Genomic DNA, 24,583 nt, shown 5'->3' on the forward strand with positions numbered 1-24,583 from the left:
TATCAATAGGATGACAACAGTATTAAACATTGACACAGACTCGGATTGTTATCGTCACGCTGGCATCAGTGTGACCTCAGAACACACGTAAATCTGCTTCAAATGACTGTGAGATTACTGTAATCAGAGTTCCCAGTAATAAGCTGCGGCGGCTGGACAGAGTCTACCCCCCCAAGTTCAGAGAATTATAGAAGCAAGGGCTACAAGTATTAAAGGGATAGTTACGGCAAGGTTTTCTTGAAGTGTGGTTGTATGACTTACATATGACACTCACTCACACTTCCACACCAAACGCCCTTAGAGAAAATCATGCATCTTGATGTCTTTTCCAAGGTTTTAAGGCAAAACTCCTTAAGAGTTCAACGGGTCGTTGGTGGTGGCCTCTACCTCTGTATTTTTATGTCGAGAGAATACTAACTTTATCCCGATCATGTGCTTCTTATTTGCTCCTACTTCTACCTCCAGCAGTTAAAACACATTAATAATTAATGCATCTATAGACTCTTTAATAAAAGAAGAATTATTTTGATTCCAAAATGTGAGGTCACACATATTTGGCAGAAATGTGTGATCCTGGACAGACTGAGTTGTTTCAAGGCTAAATCCAAGATACTGCACTTTTCCTTTTCTTTTTTCTTTTTTTTTGTTGCAAGCACCACAGTCACATGCTGAGAACAGCATTCCGTACATGGCTATCAAGAGTAACACTGACAGCCAAGGGCAAAAAAGGAAATGTGAGCTCTTTTGTTTCTTCTTTCGCCATGGGACCGAATGCTGTAAACGTTTCAAATGTATCACGTAGAACTGCTCTGCTCCGAGTATTCTGCGCATCTGTGTTTGTACAGAGGTCCACTGTGTGGATACAGAATGGACAAAGATGGAGATCACACTTGCTACTCTTGAATCTGACCTAATATTATTTGTGTAGTTTGTCGTTTCTTTTTCATTACGTTACATTTAGTATTTAGAATTGAATAACTACTATCCAGAATTGTGCTTGTATACTTGTACAATCACATTCAAATAAAAATTCCTTGGTTTTTCTATCATTAGAATTTGCTTTGTACATGTACTGAAGGTGAGGGGCTTGCTTTACAGCGGCGGCCATCTTGAGACCTTATGTTTAGCCCCATGTCTAATGCAGCAGCTGAAATATTTATGGATCGAACTTTTGTGTTCCATCGCAATAGTTTTTGCTTTCCCTTGCAATATTTTTTGCATTCCCTTGTAATATTGTTTGCATTCCCTTATTTTTTGCGTTCCCTCTCAACATTTAATGATACTTAATAATACTTTTTGCGCTCCCTCACAATATTTTTTTTGCGTTCCCTCACAATACTTTTTGCGTTCCCTCGCAACATTTTTGCGTTCCATCTCAATACTTTTTGCGTTCCCTCACAACACTTTTTGCGCTCCCTCGCAATATTTTGCTCCCTCACAATAGTTTTTTGCGTTCCCTCGCAATACTTTTTGCGTTCCCCCGCAACATTTTTGCGTTTCCTCACAATAGTTTTTTGCGTTCCCTCACAAAACTTTTTGCGTTCGCTCGCAACATTTTTGTGTCCGCTCGCAATACTTTTTGCGTTCCCTCACAACACTTTTTGCGTTCCCTCGCAACATTTTTGAGTTCCATCTCAATACTTTTTGCGTTCCCTCGCAACACTTTTTGCGTTCCCTCGCAACATTTTTGTGTTCCATTTCAATATTTTTGTGTCCCCTCACAATATTTTTTGTGTTTGAGCAAAAAAAAATAAAAATAGTCTTTGCGGAAGATGATCGGAAGTCCACTGTTTGATGGTGTGTCACCGTTATATGGTACTAAATATTACGCAGTGGTCCTTCAAATTCAGGATAATTAAAGTATGATTGTATGAGGTACAGACAAATGTAGCTTTTGCAGAAAAGTATAAGAGTAAAGGACTAGAGACAAAACAAGGTCAAAGGTAAACATGAGACCAAACAATTCAGGTTTCAAAGGTTTAGGAGGAAAAACATGGGCTTTCCAAAAGTTTCATAAGGAAGGAAATGCATTTGTCATTGCACAAACATACCCCGAAGCCACACACAATGCATTTTCGGTGAGTAACAATGTGCGTAAACATACCTTTGTTTGTTCGTAAGACAACTCCACGGGGCGTCTTTAATCAACAGGAGATCTGAGGAAAACACCACAACAATATGAGTCCTCGGACCTGTAATTAAGCAATGCCACACAAGAGGGAGTGCTGTTGTATACTGAAACAATAGTGTGTGGTATTTTTTGAAGAATTTTCACTTCTAAATTTTTGTGAGTGTGTGTGTTGTGAAGCATTATAGTATAGCACTTGTGCCCACTCGCTGCCATGATCAAGACGTTTGCATCTCCTGATGACTCAATTCAAATGTTATTTCTGGAAAACAGTATAGGTGGATAGAGCCCAACAGTTAGTCTAATTATTGATTATTATTATCATAATACACCGGTAGAGCGGCGTGATACAGTTAAGTATTCGAGAGTTGTTATAATTAACATCATTACTACATATTGTATGCTACACCGAGATGGCAGGACACTGCTGTGGTCCGCTGCTCTGCAAACGACCACAGACACTTTGGAAACAGATGCCACAGGAAAAACTGGAACACTTTGACTCAGACGAGACACAACACGTTGGGAGCAGATAGCATTTATCGCCATTCGCCGTGTCCATTTGTAATCCTTTATTATCCCATACAAACTCTAGTCATCAGCACTTTTCATGGCCTCACGCTCTCATTCGTAGAATACACAACAACAAAAAGAAAAGAACGAAGAGTGCATCAAGGCTGTTACTGTGAAAATCATGTGCAGGACACAAAGGCTTTTTCGCCGTTTGAAGAAGCTTCCTGACGGCACATGAAACATCCTCTTCTTCCCCTACCCACCCTCCTCCCCGGGTACAAGAAAAGGAGCTTTTCAAGACAATTGCACACACCCTATATCCAGGCTTAAGTGTGCGTTCGCGGCGGTAAAAATAGCTTATCAAAATATAACCACTTTGCTATTACTGGATAACACGTCGCATGATGTTACCTTAGAGACTGCTGGGAGTAGCCATCAGAAGAAGGCTAAAGATGAAGGTTTTAACAATGTCCAATTGTTACAAGGGGCCCCAAAGTGGGCCAAGAAAATATCACACCATTACAACAAAAAAATACCTGTTAGGATGAATGTGTGCTTTCATGTCGTCAACACCAAATTCTGACTCATTCAAGCTTCAGTTTTCTCTTCTCTGCTGTAGCCAAACTGTGCATGCAGAGAGAGAGAGAGAGACATTTGCATAATATAGAAGCAAATTTATATAATAAAATGAGGTGGAGTTGTCTGTCGTGTCTGTTTACAACATGCAAGAAGAAGAATGAACGCTTTCTGCTATGTGATCTTTGTGCAGCACAACTTGAGAGCAATACACCTGTGTGTCACGTAAAATTTGCGTTTTCATGTTCCGCCACTCGCTACTTCTGATGCAACAATCCACGATTTCGGCAGCTAGACACAAGAAAACGGGTGTCAGGCTCCTCGATAAAAGCACAAGCTAGAGAGGAGGCCACAGCTAACGTTAGCTGCAACGCAAGTTAGACCAAACTCTCGCTAATCAGACAACGCACACGTTCAAAGTGGGATTTTGTACTTTTTTCACAAACAGATACAGACTGAATCTGCACCACGTGTTCATGTCGCACTCTACTATCGCACCACAGACTTTGACGCAATACTTAAAAAGAAAGCAGGCCACTTCTACCAAGTGAGCTATCACTCACTACAGTGAGTTTAGTAGCAAAACTATGCTATGTGCACTGCACCATACACTATTAAAATGTAGGTTAAGTAATTTGAAGGCAACGTTTCATTGCCTTTCACAGTAAACGGTCCATTTGTCAGGTCAGCAACCACATCCGATCTTACCCTACAAAATAAAAGCCAAAAGATGTACACACTGCGCCACTGCTAGCTTCTTACGGAAGGTGAAGTAACTCCGAGCCGTGAAAAAGCAGCTACAATTATCTTAATAATAAGTACATACATTAACGCCTACTACAAACGCAAATAAGAGAACTAAGAAAATAATTCCGACCATGAAATAGTCAAATTTGATCTCTGGCTGATTGATCGTACATCGTACAGTGGGTTAAAATATCATACAAATATGATAGTTATCGTACATCTGGCATCTAACAAACCAAGTTCTGCATGTCCAAACTGCAGATTTGCCTCGCCCCCCTGGTGGCAATCCGCTATATTTTCACTTCCTTTTTGGCTTTAGGGAAAACTCATGAAGACTACATCCAGTTTTGGACAATGTTTGTATCACATAACAGGATTATTATGTGTTGTTTAGCAGGACTTCTTTGCGTGAATGTGAAGAATCAGTGGCAGCGTCCAATCACTGACTCACCCATTCATGTCAGCTCAGGGTGATTCCCATTGGCTGAGGGCCTCCGTCTCAATTACACAGTGAAAACCAATATGCCCCGACTTTCCATGGCCATAAGAGAAGGAGGGGGGGTGGGGGGGTAAACTTGTGACGTCCGGATAACATTGTGTTAACAAAGTCGGAGTCCCTTCATGAAGAATTCATCGCGTACGCAGAGTCATCTGCCATCTGTGACTGGCTCTGCATGTGTTTACCTGCACAAAATCAAAACAACAACACAGAGTGGAATTAGGAACATTAGGAAATCTCTATTATTATGAAGAAAATATTACTTTATGAAGTTTTTGGCAGCTCTAACAGCCAACCACATGAAGAAGACTGACATTACCCATTTACACATTTACAGACGTGCATATTAATGTGATAGTGTTTTAACTGCATGTAGCACTTTTTTGCTGAAATGAGGATTGGTGATGATGAACACACCCACGTCACCACAACACCATTAATACATTTCAGCCACTTCGGATGTGCATTTATTTACATATATCATTCTCTGAAGTAGAATTGTCCTATTCCATCTTTAGTATTCCTAGTATTATTATTATTATTTCTGCTGCTGCTACGTGAACTACAAGGTCTTATCCATCGAGTGCTCTCTCGGGTGACATGTGTCTTATTATCCTCATCTTTGCCCTTGAGTCACAGTGAACCGGCCCACGCATCCGCCGGTCCTGAATGAAGTCGCACTTATCTTTGTATTCCATGCAAACGGTGACATCACTGATCTTGTGGAAGGGGGGTAAACGCATCATAAAGCGCAGCAATAGTTCAAGGATGTCTGTTGTAGTCTCTTATCAATTATGTAAGAATGCGGTAACACACGACAAGACACGTCAAATAAATAAATGGAGAGTGCAGTTGCCACTTTTTTTACATTGGCCCTAATGGTGAGATTTGCTAAATGTAACACATGGACGACTCTACTTTACTTATTTCGTTTTCATCGTCAGGAAATTGTATAAACTCACACTCTGGCTGGTTAATCTGTGAGGGACTGCTTTGGGAACACGGTGGCGCAACATGGCAGCTTCCAGAAAGCAAGCTAGCAAGGCCCTCTAACGTAAATATACATAAATGTCTTATTCCAAGGCTACAAAAAGCAAGCAATGAATCTCACAAATGTTACTGGACAAAGGATGTTGAAGATTGAGCTGCCCTTTAAGATGATTACGGAATAGAATTGCAGATATGTATAACATTATGTCGGAGATTAATTGCTCCCAATTGTTTTGTGCTGTCACCAGTTACTTCAAATGTTCCTATACAGATTGTCTTAAGAAATCATATAGCCACACTAAATTACATTTTTAGCTTATGTTTGTATGTTGGGCCCCTAAAGGCCCTTCACATAACCCCCGGCTTCTTGCTGCTCTTAAGATTTACTGTATGTGCCGTTCCTGCTGATGAGATAGAGGCTATTAACGCCGATCAATAAGCGAGCTTCTGCAAAGAGCAGCCAGTGTTTCCAGGGAATGAGGATGACAAACAAAAAATCAAGGACGTCTTTCCAAAGGTGGAAAAAAAAGGAAAGAAATCAGGGCAGTAAATCCGCCCTCTTGTATCAAATTTACAGTTTCAAAACTCCCAATTGTCTGGACAAACGCACAACTCCCTGGCAACAGTTTGAGTCTTAATACAAAATTTGTTTCACGTTAATCTAATCAGGAAAAGCCCTAACTGAGATTAGGAATCTCTTTTTCAAGCCGAGATGGGCAGCAGCTCATATACACAAAGTTCCAGCCAGGACCAAGGTTGATAGTTAAAAAGAGTCTTCTATGATTTCAGCTTCGTAAACAGTGTCGTCTTAATGAATACAATATGTTGTTATCAGTGATGTGATGTAACATTTTTTTACCCAGTGATTCCATCTTACTCCATTAGAGTTTCTAAATAAATGTAATATGTTTTTCCCCATATATCTTTTCTAAGAAGCCATAACAATGCTGCGACCACAAAGTCTGGGCTAGACAGCAAATCAGGGTTTGGCGAAGCTAGTTTGAAGTTTACAGTGTTCAAGTGCACACAGGTGTAGCCTTGGATACATTTCCACGCAAACCCCATGCGTGTCAGGTGTTCTCGACAACAATGATCTCTTGTAGAATTGACAGTCAAGGATGGAGGATGTACTTGAAATGTCGCCTGAAGAAGAAATGTTTTCTCACGTTAGAAGTTAGCGTGAAGTTTATTCTTACAAGAGCAAGTGCCTCTTATGTCTTAAAATACAGAAAATTAAGTCATGAGGGAAGAGGAAGGTGGGGTAGGGGGGAGGGAGCTAGAGAAGGCCGCTTAGTGGCCTCAACATACCAGAGATGATGTAGTTCTTCGTTGTCTGTGGCTTCCATTCAGGCTGCTGGAACATGGATGTCATGTCCTACAGATGGACCCTGGCACCATTAAAACAGTGGCTCTTCACTGGACACCAGATGACCTAAGCAGACCTGGTGCAGAACTGTAGAAAGCGAGATGGAAGACCTCGGCCACACACGGTCATCTCTGGGGAGGCTTGACAAGGACGGCCGACAGCAGTGGAGGCTCTTCCTCACTGCCATAACCAACTCTATAAAGCAAGGCCCTTGACATTAGAACATCATATAGAGGCATTAGAGGCTGTTGTAACTTCTAGAATTAGCTAGTACCAACAAATGCAGGTGACAACTTAATATTAATAATGTTAGCAATAGCAATAATGTTTTTTGTAAAACAGTACATTTGAAAATGTATGGATAACAATAATAATTATATTTTAGCATTTAAAAATATAATTTCCATTAAAGCACTTCGACATACTGGTGTATTAACCATTACAGAAACATAAAATATTATTTTTGATAATTACCAATGCTGTTAATTTAGGGCAGATGTGGCTTTGGGCCGTGGTCCGATACGTTTATTTAACACTGTACATACACACATATATATATAAACACACGTATGTATGTATGTATATATATTTTTATGTGTATATATATATATGTATATGTGTGTATATATATATATATACATATATACACATATATACATAAATATGTATAAACACATATATATATACATACACATATATGCTTACACATATACATATATATATATACACACACACACACATATATACACACATGCATATATATACACACACATATACATATATACATACACATGTATATATACATATATACACACATATATATATATAGTCTTTATGAGAGAAACCACGTGACCCAGACCTACAGTAGCTTCTGTGTCATGCTGTGGAGGGATGATGTTATGTGATGTGTACGTTATCTGTTATTTTTGAGCTCCCATTGTGTCGTTTCCTTATGATTCAATAGAATCCTTTGTGTCTCACCTGAGCTCTTGTGTATTTATTTCTCAGACATAAAAGGTGACGGGCGGAGATGGTGGTGGACAATACGCGCAGCAGTGTCGACCTTGACCAACATCTTGTTCTTTACAGTTTAATAATTTAATAAGAATGTGTGTATATCGTTGGGAAAATAATAATTTATAATAATAATAAAAAAAGTATCGCCTTGATAACGATGTTGATACACATCGAGTTTTGAAATGGAGCGTTTATAAACAGAGGCACATTGCACCCATGAGCCAGCCCCTTTTTCCGGCTGATAGTGGAGTGTACCAAGTCAGCTAGAAACAAAGGGTGGTGATGGAGGAGACAGGCGTTCGTTTTCACAATAAATATTAAATATGCCACACGTAACATGTTTCTTATCTCACAGCGGGGGGGTTGCAGACTATGTTAGCGGTGAAATATAGAATAAATAAACGGCGCTTCGCATGTAGGCGGATCACCCGCTCTCCACACATCACCTCCGCCCCCCCACCCCCCGCGAGGGTGCATCCCTCCCAGCCTCATATGTAGCCGAAGCCTCGGCCCCGGAGAGACACACGACGAAAAGCATCATCACCGTACACACACACACACACACACACACCGACATTACTAAGCAGCCGTTACAGTCTAACCTGTGATAATGTCTCCGTGTATGTGCGCCCACAATTTCATTCCTTGAGGCTCAACATTTGTGACCCGCACGGGTGAGTACACGCCGTGGGGATGCTGTGTGTGTGTGTGTTTGTGGGGGGGGGGGGTACCAGTGCGCTGGATGTGATGTGAGTGGCCGCTGAATGATGAGAAAACACCACATTCCCGGATTTCGTTAAAAACACGGCGAAATAGACGAGGTTAATGAACGAATGCGCATTAATAACCGTTTCAAATTAGTCCCGTTTACATTAACGAGGCCACATGGCACATGTATGTATGTCTGTCTGTCTGTCTGTCTGTCTGTATGTGCGCGTGAGGCTGACTGGAGGTGCCACAGTGCGCAGGATGGATGATGAAACATCTCCCGTGGATGAACGTGGAGGCTGGGGTGGGACAGAGGGCATTAAATCATGCCTTTTAATGACTGAACACATGGTACTTTTTTTTTAATGTGTGTTTATTTTCAGTATTTTCTTTTCCCGCATCCGCATTTTTTTTTTGCAAACCGGTTCTCTTTGTGAATCATCATCATCATGCCTGAGTCACGGGTACCACGCCGCGAGGAAAGCCGCTGTTAGGTCTTTGTGCGCGCAGACCTGATTTCCATACGACGATTGCCAACACACCAGTGTGTGTGTGTCCATATGGTGATTATAGTGCAACAGTGAAGGTTACACACACACACACACGCAGCCTCAGCGCTGCCCTGTGTTGCGTTGCGTTCACTGGATTGTGAAACAGCGGCTTTTCTTTTTTTTTTCATACAAACTGGGGCTAATCTGCGAGCGTTAAAGGAAAGCTATTTTAATCCGGACCGTTGGGCTGTGGTGAAAGCCTCGGTGATGGATGACTGATGGAGTATCTGCGACATGGCCGCACCCTAACATTATAAAGTGTATTCAATATTTTTGAATGAATTATTGTGCAGGACGAGCTCAGGGGTGTCGAAATTGCACAGACAAAGATGTTGCGCATCCCCCCCCCCAAAAAGAAGCCGCCTCTGGCCAGCTAATATTTACACCATGTGATGTTTCCAGTATATGGAACAGTTAAACACGCAGTTAGGAGTAATTGTACAAATATTACAATAATATAGAAGGCGCTTCTTCCTTCCTTCCTGTTAGTTTGGCGCACATTTTGCGCACCATTAAACCTCACCAGGCGGCCTTTTTCCACAATATAAGACTTCAAGTCAAGTGTTTGGGTCCGTATGCAAATGGCCTCCTCGCTTCAATTATTCAGCAGGCTGTGAACAGATACCGTGAACGCACCTCGGTCACTCACCGTCCACAAGCAGGCTAATGTTTCCAGCTTTATGTTTTCTTTCTCTCTGTGTCTGTCTGTCTTTATTCTTCTGAACACTGACCTTAAAATCATCCCTCATTCATCGATTCATTTCTCCCCAGCAACCATGTGATGTACACGTGTTCATAACTGCAAGCTGGGATGGAGATTTAGGATTTTATTCATGTAAAATAATAAAATTTTTACTTTTTAATTATTAACCCTAACCTGAGGCTGCATTTTTGTCCCATCCCTATATTAAAACATATTTATAGAGGCTATAAGTATAGAGCGTCTTTCTTATATCCTCTCTTACCCAGCACAACCTATAGGCAATCTGATTAAATTATATTTTATTTATATTATCAGCCCCCACACATGGAGACCCTGATAAAATCTAAAGATACTACAAGAATATGGTTTCCTCTTTAGCTCTTGGTTAGAATAGACAGCCTCCTCTGACTGTCAACTACTTCCTCCTTCACACCAAAGTTCATTGAAAAAAATAAATAAAGTGCTTCTTTTCTTTATGGACGTTGGTGCAATAAGAGTTTACAAAGCAAAACAAACTTTCTTATTAGCCAAAGTGGCTAAAATCTGCTTTTTTTTCTTCTGCATTGCTGGTGTTTTTAGGGAACTATAATATAATTATAATATTCATTTTTTAATTTTACAATACATCCACCAGTAGAGTATTGTGTAATTGGTACGTTGAAGGTATTATTTGCAAATCTAATCAAAACTAACTCATAACTAACACAGTGTTTTACTTCTCTGTGCCACAGATATTTGGTTAAAAGGACACGTTCCACAGACGCCGGTACTTTGCCTTTCCTTTCCAGCCTGCCAAACTGAGAAGACTTTCCACCCCTTGCCCTTGATTGCTTTATCAAATGCCCAAAAACAGCAAGGCCGTCAAGAGAGAGCTTGACGACGATGTCACAGAGTCTGCCAGGGACCTTCTTTCCAACGAGGACGCCTGCGATGATTCCTTCAAGAAGAGCTCGCTGATCGTCAACAACCTCAATGGGGAAGGGAAGGACTGCGATGTGGAGGAAGGCGGCTCAGAAGGAGAGGAGGAGGAGCGGCCGGCCTGGAACAGTAAACTCCAGTACATCCTGGCCCAGGTTGGCTTCTCTGTAGGCCTGGGAAACGTCTGGAGGTTCCCCTACCTGTGCCAGAAGAACGGAGGCGGTGAGTTACTGTCATTACCTGTCATGACGTAGCTTTGACGTAACTTTGACGTAGCTTTGACTAGGACTGGGCATTATTGACAAAAAATCTCATCCCGGTATATTTTAGTTAAAAACAAACAAACAAATGAAATGAGTGAAACTGTTTTCAGTTTAAAAATCATACATTTACTCATATAAACATCAACTTATTTAGTTAAAGGTGCCATATATAAGAATGTGGCCAAAAACGGTTACTACATTCAAATTCAAAATGCTGAGGTCTTTTAGGTTTCGTATTCTGACGTAACTGGCAACCCGTGGTTGCTCGGCAGCTGAGACTCTACTGACTGCAATGATTGGTAGACGGCGGTAGGTGGCCCCACATGACAAAACATGATTTCAAAACATAAACATGATTTGCAGTCTGCAAAATATATATTTTTAATGCTAATATTTTGGCTGTGCTGTTGTTGTTGGTGAGTTCAGTTTGTTTTATGAACATTATTCCTGAGTCTCTGTGACATATAAGGAGGATTTTATGGCCAGTTGCTTTAGATTTATTAGATAATGCACCTTTAAAAACAAACAAATGAATGAAAATGAAATGAGTGAACCTGTTCTTTTCAGACCATAAATCAATTTAAAAATAGCACCAGCTTCTCAGAAAGAGACTTTCCTATGTTCCACGCATCTGTCAAAGCCAGACCACGCATGTACTGTCAGTCATGTGACCGTCTGAGTCTGTGGCAGTGCAGAGTGATGTTCAGAAACATCAAACGGCTCCATCATGACAACATGAGGCCCCCTTCCTCTGCAGTCTACACCTACAACGCCGTGTTCACAGCACCCAACAAGGACTTCACTACAGGGATTATTATGCATCTGCAAGACAATGTGGAGATAATGTAAATCCGTCGACTGCCTGGATTAAGCTGATTAAGGCTGCGCAGATTAGGAGTTTCCTTTAATAATTAAACCAAGCGTTCTGAATTTTAAGCTTCTTAAAAGCTAATATTTTCTGGGTTCATCGCTCCATTTGACAAAGAAATCATTTGAAACTGAAACAGGCAAATGATCGTCGGCTGCAGCTCTGAAAAGCTTGATTAAATCAAACTCATCTCATGAGAGGTTCACGTTCACACGGAACACAAACTGCAAAGAGCCACAGCTGCAGGATATCACGGTGTCTGTGGTGTATGGTGCAAAGAAAGGCTTGAGCGAGTTCTGTGGTGACGAATAGGTTGACAGTTAATCAGGGTTAACCGTTTCTCGAGTATGGCAGGTAGTGATTGTTGTTATGGTTAATGAACGTCAACACAGGAAATAAATCCTGTACTACAACAACGCATGCAAACTCATAAACTCTGATTTGTTTAATTATTTGTGTAAGATTCACTTGTTAGTATCATTTATTGGTCAGTCGGGGGGCCGGTCAAAAGAAAAAAAGTCCAACCTTTTCATAAAATGACATCAAAATAATAATTTATGATGCAATTTTACATAATTTCAAAATAAAAGTGTTTGTTTTGATATGGAATGGTAAATAGTTCAGAATATGAACACATTTATGGTGCACATTGAATCTAAAATTGTAATTAATACAAACTTATCCTTATTTATAGTTTCTACCTGCCTTTCTTTTAAAGGAAAAATCATTCATAAATATGTATTTTACTTTTATTTGTATATATTTTTTGTATATATTTATTTATTTACTGCTCTGCTTTATGCATCTATAGAATATAGAATATTATGCAGCTAAATTATTAGCGTATCATAAATAATAACACTAAGTTATGATCTGAAAATTGCAAAAACTGTGGCGTAGCAAATTAGACAATGGCGACTCTTCTAGATTATTAATGGGAAACACTGTCAATCGGTTGTCACCGCACATGTATGCTAATCGTCTTTAAACCGGCAATGCCACTTTTTGTAACATCCATAAACAAATAAGGCAAATATTGTCAGAAAAGTGTGGGAATATTAAAAGCTCTTAAAACCTGTGTCGTAAGTAAACCAGGATTAGATGTTTTAATATAAGGAACCAGTTATGCTGTAAACACACACACCCACTTAAAACAACACGCATATTAAGTTCCAGTCTGTGACCACTCCCTCCCAGGTCAGCGGGAATCAGGAAAGAATCTGAATGAACAATAAACTAGGTTTAGATGTATCTTTATTGTGAGATTAAAGTCAGATGAAAGTGAGAATTAAAAGTCAGTTGTAATTTTGACTTCAATCTCAAGAATTCTGACTTTTTCTCGGAATTCTGGGACTAAAATCAGATTAAAGTCAGATTCAAAAAAACAATACACCCATGGTGGAAGTTTTGATGACGTCATCAGTGACTCATGGCTGCAGTACATTGACTCACATACAGTGAATATATTAATGTTAGATGGTTCGGTTTAGCGTCACAAAAGGTTGTTTTTTTTCCGCCCAGAAGTGGCCACGCAGATTGGCGGAGAACTCAAACAGTGGAACTCTGCTTTGATGTGAGAAAACGGAAAAACCTGCCTCTCTGCTTCAAAGACGATTTGCATTCCTTCTTGTGTGCAAGAGGAATATTAAAACGTCATTATTCTAATAACAACTGCAAAAAAAAAAGCAACAACAGGGCATTTCTTTGACACGAACATCATGTGCTCAGCAGTCTTACTGCACATGAGTACTCCCAGCCATCACAAGAGACATGTCCTCCCCCTGTATTTATGTCTTAATGCTAGTCATTCACCCTGAAACCTTAATTCTAGAGGCCAAACGCTTGCTAAGTAATCCCACAGTCATTGAGGTCATTTCAGACTTCTTTGCATGGTTTCCTGAATTGTTTGACTGCACCAAGAGCATACATGTATGTGGTCATGTGCTGCTGGTAGACTGCTTCCAGGAAGTGAACAAGATAAAGGTGATGACACACTTTCACCTCTCTGCGTCTAACTTGCCGTCTCTGTGTGATTCACAATGACAGGGGCGTACCTGGTGCCCTATCTCATCCTGCTGATATTGATCGGCATTCCGCTGTTCTTCCTGGAGCTCGCTGTGGGACAACGCATCCGCAGGGGCAGCATTGGGGTGTGGAACTACATCAGCCCTCGGCTGGGGGGCATCGGCTTTGCCAGCTGTGTGGTGAGTCTGACACTGGGGGAGTCTGCATTTCTTTTATTACATATATATGTAAGGGATGTTTGGGTTTGTGATTCTATGAGGAACTGAACCATCAGCGCTGATAGCGCTGTGCTAAAAACAAGGAAAAATAGATTTTAGCCACCAAACAAAAAGGTTTGGTGAAAAAAAAAACCTAGTGTCCTAATGAACGTGTCCGTGACATCAGGGTCTCTGCAGGTTTCAGCAAGTCAAATTTAGACTTTTGTAAGACCATAATGAATACAAATTAAGACCCATTTTAAATCCATACTAGCAACAAAGTAGAAAAGACACGAAGGAGAATTGGAGCCACAAATCGTTGAACTTGCAACTAGCTGTGGGCTTTCATGAAGTTTTCTCCGCTGCTATGCTAAGCTGTAACACACCGCGGCGCGCACACTGCATACTAGCTAGTGGTGCTCGATAAATTCTCACCGGGGAACACAGGTGGCCTACTTTAGTTCCGCGTTGTAGTTGTGTTATCGCATCCGCAAAAACAAACATTTCAAAGCCAGACTGAAGTTTATGCATGTTTTAAATAAAAGTAACAATTTTTAAGACCAAAATTGTATTTAAGCCATCATTTTCAGACTCTACTGAACAATTCCCATGATCTCACGCTGCTCCCCAACAACTCTTGTTGTGATTGAGGCAGAAATGACATGCTGTGTGTATTTCTCTCACATTTTAAATTCCACACAGCAAACTCCACATAAAAGTCGCTGTTTTGAGGTTTAAAGCTTTTGTTAAATGGCAAAAATCTTGTTTACTTTGTTGATTTTGTGGCTCTCTTTGTGAGCTAACACGTTTATTTTCGCCTGTAGGTGTGCTTCTTTGTGGCTCTCTACTACAATGTCATCATCAGCTGGAGTCTCTTCTACTTATCCCAGTCCTTCCAGCAACCTCTGCCATGGCACGAGTGTCCACTTATCAAGAACAAGACCATTGCATGTAGGACGCACTTCGCGCATATTGGCCCTTTTGGGGCGTAGCCTTGAACCCCCTATGGTGCTGTAAACTCTTGCTGTTTTATTCCATAGACGTGGTGCCGGAGTGCGAGAAGAGCTCAGCCACCACCTACTATTGGTACCGCAAGGCCTTGGATATCTCCGACAGCATCTCCGACGGTGGAGGACTCAACTGGAAAATGACTCTGTGCCTGCTGGCCGCCTGGTCCATGGTTTGCCTCACCATGATCAAGGGAATCCAGTCTTCTGGGAAGGTAAGGACAAACAGAACTGGATTTCTGTTTACACAGTGAAGATGTTGTTGACACTTGTGTGCGCTATCCTGGTCACTGTGTGGCCTTGATGACGACTCAAATGTAACTTGGTTTCTCAGAAAGAAAAAGAAAACATTTCTCACCAAGCCTCGCACATAATCATCTCACATTAAAGAGGAAGCCTACACAGGGCCAGATGATTCAATTCCTGGTATTTAAGGCACTTACGAGTGACTACAGTAATGTAACATAGAAATGTATATTTCTAATGACCCAGTCTCAGATATGATCCTCTGAGCTCATGTGATTTCTTAGCTGACAGTAGCATGACTCGCATCCTGAGGGATTAGCCCATTGGCTAAAGGTTGACATTTGCTGATAATCTCAACCTACTCTTCCTCTCTGTTTTTTTACAGGTTATCATTCCACACTTTCTCTTATCATATGACAGGCATTAGCCGAGGTCACAGTCAAGCCTGCACTAATTGGACAAAATGGCCATGCTTTTAAAGATTCCCAGAGTGCGCTTTGATGCAGAAGTTATTTGATTTTGATATTATCCCTACTTGGGGGTAAAAATAATCCACTCTACTCCACTCTTCAGGAGTTCATGCACAAGTTTGAACCCAGTAAAACAAGTCTTTCTACGAGAGCCCAAACCTACTGTACTTGGTTAAACGGTGTTGATGACTACGATATACAAATAAATCTTCATCGATGATGAAGTCTGAAAAAGTTCACAGTCACTTTAAAACCACAGAACCAGACAGACTGAATAAATCTGATGCTTGTACTGCCCCCTGGTGCTTCTCACAGGTATTATACAGGTCAGATTAGGACATCTTCAACTCGCCGGTAAACTTTCCCTCGTTCCGCTCCGAGAACGCAGAAAAAATCTTGTGAAAAATTGAATATTAGCATCTGTAGCAACGCCGCTGACGTTAGCATCCCGGTTAGCAAACTTAACTCACAGAAATTGCTTGTGCAACTTCATCATTGCAAGTCAAGTTTCCCTCAAGTTTCCCCTTAAATGCCGAGCTAGCTTCAGTGAATCCGTGAAAGAATATGGCGGATTTTACTCGTTATTTTTGGTTTTACACTATTTATTGTACAGATCTGTGGGTAATCTTCATAGATGATGAAGTCACCATGTCGTACTTTTGGATCCGGTTCTGTTGCAATATGGACCAATCCATCAATTCTGCCACCAGTAGGTGTGATGCGGCTCAGTCCAAATGTACATAAACAGAGGGGGGTTTTTCTGGTTGTGTTTTACAAGATGAAAATATCTCCATTTTGTGTCTTTGCCTATAAGTAGGTCAAACTGGTCTTTGTTCACGCTAAAATAAACGCTGACGTTGTTTTTCCATTTTCTCCACACATATCAAACAGTATAAAGGATCAAATGGTGACATTTTGGGTTAAGGGCTCTCCATCCTGAGCCTCTTTTACCAGAGGAGCACAAATAAATGCAAGATACAATCTCTGATACTCTCTGCTCATAGAACAGCTATCCCAAAATGTATTTAAATGTGATGTGTCTTAATAATTACCCACATTTCAAGCATGCCTGCCAATTGCCAGTTTTAGGGCGTTGAAGGGAGCATTGTCTTTGTAGAAAACAACAGGCTGGACTATAACATTGTCCTTAGCCCAACAGATGTCGACTGTATACTTGGGTTCACCGAGCACCTCAACAATGACAGACAAAACAAGATAGATGTCCTGAACAATAACGGGGCCTTAATCTCAGCTCCTGCCAAAGCGACTCGATGTGCTAGACCGTCTCATTTCCCCCCGCGTCTGCCACATCCTACTGCCTAGCAAGATGTGTCGTTGATAACCGCGTTGGCACAGATGACGATCAAGTCATTTCCACTGCTGTGTGTGAAATAAAAATAAATGCACGAACACAAACCACCCGTACTAATGGTTAATTGTCGGCGTGAGCCAACAACGCTCGTCCTCTGTTGACCTGCTGCTGAGTTTGTTTGGCCTTTTGAGTTGGCCATAGTCAAAAATAAGTCCGATCTACCCCCCTGAAGGGGCCAACTTGAAGCGTCTTTGAAGTTTAATCAGCACTGTGTGGCATAAAAAGCATAAGAATGTCCCTCTCCACCCATGTTCACACAAAAGACCCTTTTCCAAAGGAACATCCCTACTGCGATCTGCATCGCTCTCCCATTTGTGCATGTGGCCAGGCTTGAAAGGGATCAGGGCTGCTTCGGTTGCCACGGTTACACGCGCTCTTTTGGCTTTTGTCCGATTGTCGAGCATGTGTCGAAAAGAGGAGGGAGCGAGCGCTGGCTTGTGGTGCTAGAGGGTGGGTGGCGGGGGGGTGGGGCTTGGCATAGATTTTGGTAAAGTTCTGTTGCTTTAAACGCATTCCAAAAACTGTAATATTTTCAAATTGGTTGATGGATGGAACGCATAGTTTCATAATGAAAGTGTCTTTTTTAACGTTTTTTTCATTATTAAATCAAGATTCCTAATTGTTTTAGCTTCAATAAAACTGAATCGTTTTGGTTTGTGGACGAAACGTCATTTCCACTGATTAATCGATTGCGAAAATAATTGTTTGTTAGTCATCGTAGTTGCAGCTCTAAAAAAGGACTAAGTTGTTGTGTTAGCGTCTTTAGAAAAATTATTTCATAGCTTTTCACAATCAAAAGATAACCATGTTTTTTGTGTCTGTGCCACCACCTCTGCTGGTGAAGAGGAAAGTCCCCCGGTTTGATTTTCTCCAGCGCTAGAATATATTCAGGTTTCAAACGCTGTCCTTAGCCACAGAACAAAGCCACAGGCCACGCTGCACCTCTCACACAGAGGATCACAGACGCAGCAGAGTTGCTGGTTTCCTTCACAAAGCTCACTTTTACTACTACAGTGTGAATCATGCTTTAATTCACAGTGAACCCTTCTCATTAAGAGGTGACATTTTGCCATGTCCATACAGACCACCGTGTAGGTCGCCTACACAGTGTTTCAGAATCACTCTTAACTGTGCACATGACTCAAACACATACCACATCTCTGCATCTGCACCCACACCCTGTAAACCCTTGTGTGGCAATGTGCCGTCTGAGTCAGGCCTTCATTATGGCTTTCAGTCTTTAACCACCATCTATAGATGACGGGGGGGCCCCCAGGTTTAAAAAACGTGCAGTGTTCAGCGAGAAAAGAGCCAGGGGCCCAACATCTAATTAGCACAATAATGAGTTTTGGAAAAGCCTGGTTCACTAACCAGCTACACCTTTATCATGGCACATTCTTTAAAATGGATCTTTGCTGTTTTAGTTCCAAAAGAAAAAAATGTACACTACCGTTCAAAAGTTTGGGGTCACTTAGAAATGTCCTTATTTTTTAAGGAAAAGCACCTTTTTTTTTCAATGAATACAACATTAACAGAAATACACTCTAAACATTTATAATGTGGTAAACGACTATTCTAGCTACAAACGTTTGGTTTTAATGGAATATGTACATATAAAGAGGCCCATTTCCAGTGTTCTAATGGTACATTGTGTTTGCTAATCGCGTTAGAAGGCTATTAGATGATTAGTAAACCCTTGAAAACCCTTGTGCTATTATGTTAGCACAGATGAAAACCGTTTTGCTGGTTCTTTACAAAAGGGCAAAATAATTATTTATTATTATTTGGAAATTATTTCTAATCTTGTCAATGTCTTGACTATATTTTCTATTCATTTTGCAACTCTTTTGATGAATAAAAGTGTTGAGTTTTAATGGAAAACACAAATAACAAATTGTATAGGTGACCCCAAACTTTTGAACGGTAGTGTACATCTTCAAATGATTGTGTGTTCATCTCACAGGCCCAGAACTTTAAATATGCAAATGTTCGGCTGCTGCATACAATTATTTTCCATGACCATTTAATCCGTCCAATAGTTCCTCCATTAAAGGTCCAGTGCGTGATATTAAGCAGGGTTCACCATCAGAAATTGAATGTATTAGCCACGAGTTTGAGTCAACAACTGCCTGAAAATGAACAAAATTGCTTGGTTTTCATGGCTTTAGAATAAGATTTTTACAGTATATGTACTTTAGTCAAGGACTTTGCTTTACAGTGGCTGCCATCTTGCAGAGCCATATTTCTGCAGCAGGACAAACCAGCCAGAGGCAAACTAAAGAGATATACAGCCAACACCAAAAACACTAACACTTGATGCAATAAAAACTTACACAAACTGATTAATTGCTAACTGTTATATAACTTTTCATGTAGCCAGTGGTAACAATACAAGTACAGAGACCAGTTATTTTACCAGTGATGTCTTAATCCGGACAGAAAATCCTAATTATTGTTTTGTACAGAGTGAATGGACCACTGCTTTCTCAAGGATCTTAAAGAGAAGGGGAAGGTTAGATATGAGTCTTTTTTCCAAGACACCTGGAAATAGGATTGTGCTTTGAGAACAGGCTTAATTAGAGCTACTTTAGAACTTAAATACTGTGGTAGCGAGAGCATGGGAAATCAAGAGAAGGGGAAAACGTGCACTAAGCAGTCTATGTGATTATTCAGGTGTGTGCTGGTAAAACAGGATGTGGCTTGGCTTGTCCGCATCTTACTATTGATAGTGTGTAGCAAATGACACAGCTATAACCGTTTTTGCTTGCAGGTGATGTACTTCAGCTCCCTGTTCCCGTACGTGGTGTTGATTTGCTTCTTGGTTCGGGCTCTGCTCCTGAAGGGCTCCATCGACGGAATCCGCCACATGTTCACACCCAAGGTAACTGACGTTTCACGCCTGAACTTCATGTCTCTGAACTTAGAAGGGAGCCACTGCTACTCTATGGCGCAAATCCCAGAGTTTCTGAAACGTTTGAAAATGGTGGAGAACTTTATTTTTGGCCAGAAAGTGACGTCAGTCTCTTTCTGACAAAGAAATGTAAACCCATCATCTTTAAGATCTCACCTGCACTGTGATTAGCTGGCTCCTCAGAGGCAACAGGCCAATGGCAACGGCAGACTATCCGTCGTGTTACCATGGCGATAGGGAGTCACTGAGGCGTTATGCAAGCAGCCAGCCAAAGATGCTCGACTCACAGCGGAGAGTGTCTGTCACGTCTCAGTGTGTCTGCTCGGTCTCGTCAGCTGACATGACACAAATTCGAGGGACACCGCTGTGTCTCTGTCCTCGGTGGACGTCAAAAGTCCTGCCGCATGTGCGAGTCCAACTGTTTAGACAATGTTTTAACAGGAAAGGTACCAAGTGGAATCTGTCCAGACACCAGCAGGCATCGTCCACTGAGGGTCTGCAAAACAGACGCACAGAGATGAATGTTTTGATGTTTCATTCTGTGTCAGTGTGTCTTTATTATATGAGGGGATCCACTTTTTAAAGACGACAATCTATTGTGACAACTATCCATCTTTTAATCGCGCTTGATCTAATCAAAAATTAAAATACCGTGTCATTAAATCGTCTTTCAGTTGGAGATCATGCTGGAGCCCAAGGTGTGGCGAGAAGCAGCCACGCAGGTCTTCTTCGCTCTGGGTCTCGGCTTTGGCGGCGTCATCGCGTTCTCCAGCTACAACAAGCGGGACAACAACTGCCACTTTGACGCCGTCTTGGTGTCTTTTATCAACTTCTTCACCTCAGTGCTGGCCACTCTGGTGGTGTTCGCAGTGCTGGGCTTCAAAGCCAACATCATGATCGGCCATTGTGTCAAAGAGTGAGTACGAGCCCACGTTTATGTATTTACAGTATTCACATCGACATACCTCACAGTAAAATGATGTTTTGTGGATTATTTCTTTTAGGAATACCTATAAGATTAAGGATTTGTTGAGTAATGGCACCTTGACAAACAGCCTGATCCCCCACCACATCAACCTGACTCAGGTTGATAGCGTTACTACTGAGGACTACCATCACATGATCAACGTCTTCAATGAGCTCGAGTTCCGCAACCTGGGACTGGATAACTGCAGCATTGAGGCCGAGCTTAATAAGGTACGAGCCAGCAAACCAGTGCTAATAAGCATGTCGCAGCAGGAGCATATTTTTCAAAATAAAATCAGTATATCACAAGAAGTTTTCTCGTTGTTCTCTGACATACGAACTACAATTTGTTATAAACATTATATAATGCTTCATGTAATAAATCATCAATCATTACAATAATGTAGAATTAATACATTTCCATATTCTATTTTGCAGCTTATTAGTTTAATCCCTAAAAGCTCTAAGGTGTAAAAAGGGCAGTTAAAAGTCAGATTTTAGTCAGTCTAAGACAATATTTTGATTTTCTTAATGTCTTAATTAAACTGTAATTTTTGAGGTTTAGGTCATGATGTTTACTATGTTGAGCCAGATTTTTCCCAATCAAAATGATTAAATCCTAAAACAGATAAAGGACGAGCAAAGAGTCTGCCTTAAGATGGTGTTAAATCTATTCTTCTTTCACCCCGACAGGCAGTCCAAGGCACAGGCTTGGCCTTCATTGCCTTTACAGAGGCCATGACCCACTTCCCAGCCTCGCCCTTCTGGTCCGTCATGTTCTTCCTCATGCTGGTTAACCTTGGCCTTGGCAGCATGTTCGGCACCATGGAGGGCATACTCACTCCGCTGATAGACACCTTCAAAGTCCGCAAGGAGTTTCTTACAGGTAAAGGGTGGCGCACAACAAAAGCCGTATGCTGTCTGCTTAAGTTGATGTAATGTTGTGTCGAAAGGGTGGGATATTATGGAGGTGGCGAGGGTTTGGAAATATTGCAACAGTGAGCTCATGTACGATTGAACAACAAATATGTCTGGGATGTCTAGTCTTAAAGCTGTTATGTAACAAAGAAGGCACCTCCTGGAGTTTGGGGGTAGGGAGCTTTGACAAGAGGTTGCACTGGCAGACCCAAGCTTCAATACTTTCAATATAGCCCCTTTCTTATCTGACAGTGAATGTGAGAAGTGACTTCTGAAACCTGTCTCTCTCTGCAGTGGGGTGCTGCGTGTTGACTTTCTCCATCGGTCTGCTGTTTGTTCAGCGCTCAGGGAACTACTTCGTAACCATGTTCGACGACTACTCGGCCACTCTGCCTCTGCTCATAGTGGTCATTCTTGAGAACGTGGCAATTGCTTGGTTTTATGGGATTGACAAGTGAGTATCACCATCATCTGTTGAAACTTTATCTAGAACTTTTAGCTGTAATCCTAATAGATGGTATGATTTAGTGGCATCTTTGGCTGGAGCTTCATACTGTAACCAACTAGGTACTTTCTTAATGAAAAAAAAAAAATCAATGAATTCAAGGAACTGAAACTGATTAGAGCACTTTTACTTTGAATAGGGAAGAGAAAGTGCTGTGTTTGGGAGGTATTACAGATAACGGTAGTTCAGTTTCACTAAGTGTCTAGTGAGTGAGTGTCTAACGCTGTGATAGCATGTGCAAAAATGAAAAGCAAGATACTGTCAATACCAAATACCGTTTTGGTCTGTTGTCATTGAAATTGATATATTTGAGTGAAGCCATTAAGGCAAAACAACATGCAGGGGCGGTCATAAGGTTTCTAGGGAATAAGAAGCCACCATGTGACCATCTGATCTCCCCTCCTGCTGCTGCTCGCAGATTCTTTGAAGACCTAAAGGACATGTTGGGCTTTAGACCCTACCGTTTCTACTACTACATGTGGAAGTACATCACACCCATCCTGCTGCTGGTCCTGCTGGGCTCCAGCTTGATCCAGCTGATCCTGACGCCACCCAGCTACAGTGCCTGGATAGAGGAGGAGGTGAGTCAATGTCCCCCCCTGCAACTAGGGATCAAGGGTGGGGGGGGGGGGGGTCTCCTTCTGGAAGCAAAAGCAAATTTGAAGTTTAAACTAAGTTAATGGGCCAGTATCTAAAAGTGGCGTGGGGAGTTTCACTGATGTTCAGGCATCTTTTAACCCTCGGACAATCAACAGGATGTGTAGTCTACAACATTCAAGCACCCGTTTGATCACGGAGACGTTTTGAACCATAACTAAGTGGAGCAAAGGTCGCATGTGGGACCAAGTGTCTCAATATCAACAAGCTTACAAACGGCAGTTTCCATTGACATTAGTCCCACAGTGAGATTAAGTGCGGGTACGTACACTACCGTTCAAAAGGTTGGGGTCACCTATACAATTTTTTTGTGTTTTCCATTAAAACAAGACATTGACAAGATTAGAAATCATGTTTTGTAATCTAAATAATAATTTTGCTCTGCTATTTTCAGCTCTGCTAACATAACGGTAGTGCATAGAGATGACAACTCTGGTGAAAGGCGAACTGCTGCTGGTGTAATTCCAAAATGACGTCAAACTATTTACGTCTAACTCAGTGTTTCCTTGCGTCCGTTCCTCCAGGCCCAAGAGCAGAAGGTGAGCTTCCCTGTGTGGGGCATCGTTGTCTGCATCTCCCTGGTGGTGATGGCCATCATGCCCGTGCCTGTCATCTTCTGCCTGCGCTACTTCAACATCATCGACGAGAACACCAGCGGCTTCTCCACGGTTTCCTACAAGAAGGCCCACATCATCAAGGAGAGCGCCCGTCCGGGTGAGGATGACGATGCTAGCCTGATCCACGGCAAGTCCCCCAGCGAGGCGCCGTCACCAATGCCTGGCAACAGTATCTACCGCAAGCAGAGCGGCAGTGGACCCGATGGAGACACCGCACCCAACGGCCGTTATGGTATTGGTTACTTGATGACCGACATGCCGGATTCACCCGAGTCAGACTTGTAGACTGACTGTAACAGCTCGTTCTCTCTGGCTATACCGGCTGGCCCCTCCCTGTTCCACCCCTCTGCGTGTGTTTAGTTGGCTGTATCATCAATGGATATTTCACTTGTATTGTAGATATTGTAGCTGCTCTCCCTTTGTTGTCTCTGAACCTTGTATGATTGTCTACTTTAAAACAGATAGTTCAGGTTTTTTTTTCCCCAAGTGGAGTTGTGTGAGGAACTGACGCAGGCTACCGTACCCCCTTAGTATGGTTCATTTGGGATCGGTGTGAATGTGGTCCAAGACCTCTGATGTGGACCAAACAACTGAACTCTGGTCCGCTTGAAAGAGGTCGTCTCGTAGTATTAATGGCTACAGCCTCAGTGTTCTCATCCAAATCCACAATTAGGAGAGGGGAGGACCGGGAGGAAAGCCTGGCAGGTCCTAACTCTTCCTCCTCTGCAGACAAACTAGCACATTAGCATCATCAGCCAAAAGTTCAACGTTGGCAGGAAATAGCAGCAGGCTTACGTTGCTAGCTAGAAATTTACAGAAGGAGATTGGCACCTCGCAGACCTGGA

General features: G+C 41.7%; 1 protein-coding gene across 1 annotated transcript; it reads left to right on the plus strand.

Moving 5' to 3' along the window:
• Positions 1 to 10,637: 10,637 nt before the first annotated feature.
• Positions 10,638 to 24,023, plus strand: slc6a15 (solute carrier family 6 member 15; the record flags this gene model as incomplete). Its single annotated transcript, XM_083893331.1, has 11 exons — positions 10,638 to 10,938; positions 13,894 to 14,051; positions 14,894 to 15,020; positions 15,110 to 15,291; positions 19,935 to 20,045; positions 20,750 to 20,991; positions 21,080 to 21,272; positions 21,735 to 21,927; positions 22,254 to 22,413; positions 22,883 to 23,045; positions 23,646 to 24,023. The coding sequence occupies 11 exons, from the start codon at positions 10,638 to 10,640 to the stop codon at positions 24,021 to 24,023; spliced, it is 2,208 nt and encodes a 735-aa protein (XP_083749457.1).
• Positions 24,024 to 24,583: the final 560 nt, after the last annotated feature.

This window comes from Microchirus variegatus (assembly GCF_963457635.1).
Source record: "Microchirus variegatus genome assembly, chromosome: 8".
Taxonomy (NCBI): domain Eukaryota; kingdom Metazoa; phylum Chordata; class Actinopteri; order Pleuronectiformes; family Soleidae; genus Microchirus; species Microchirus variegatus.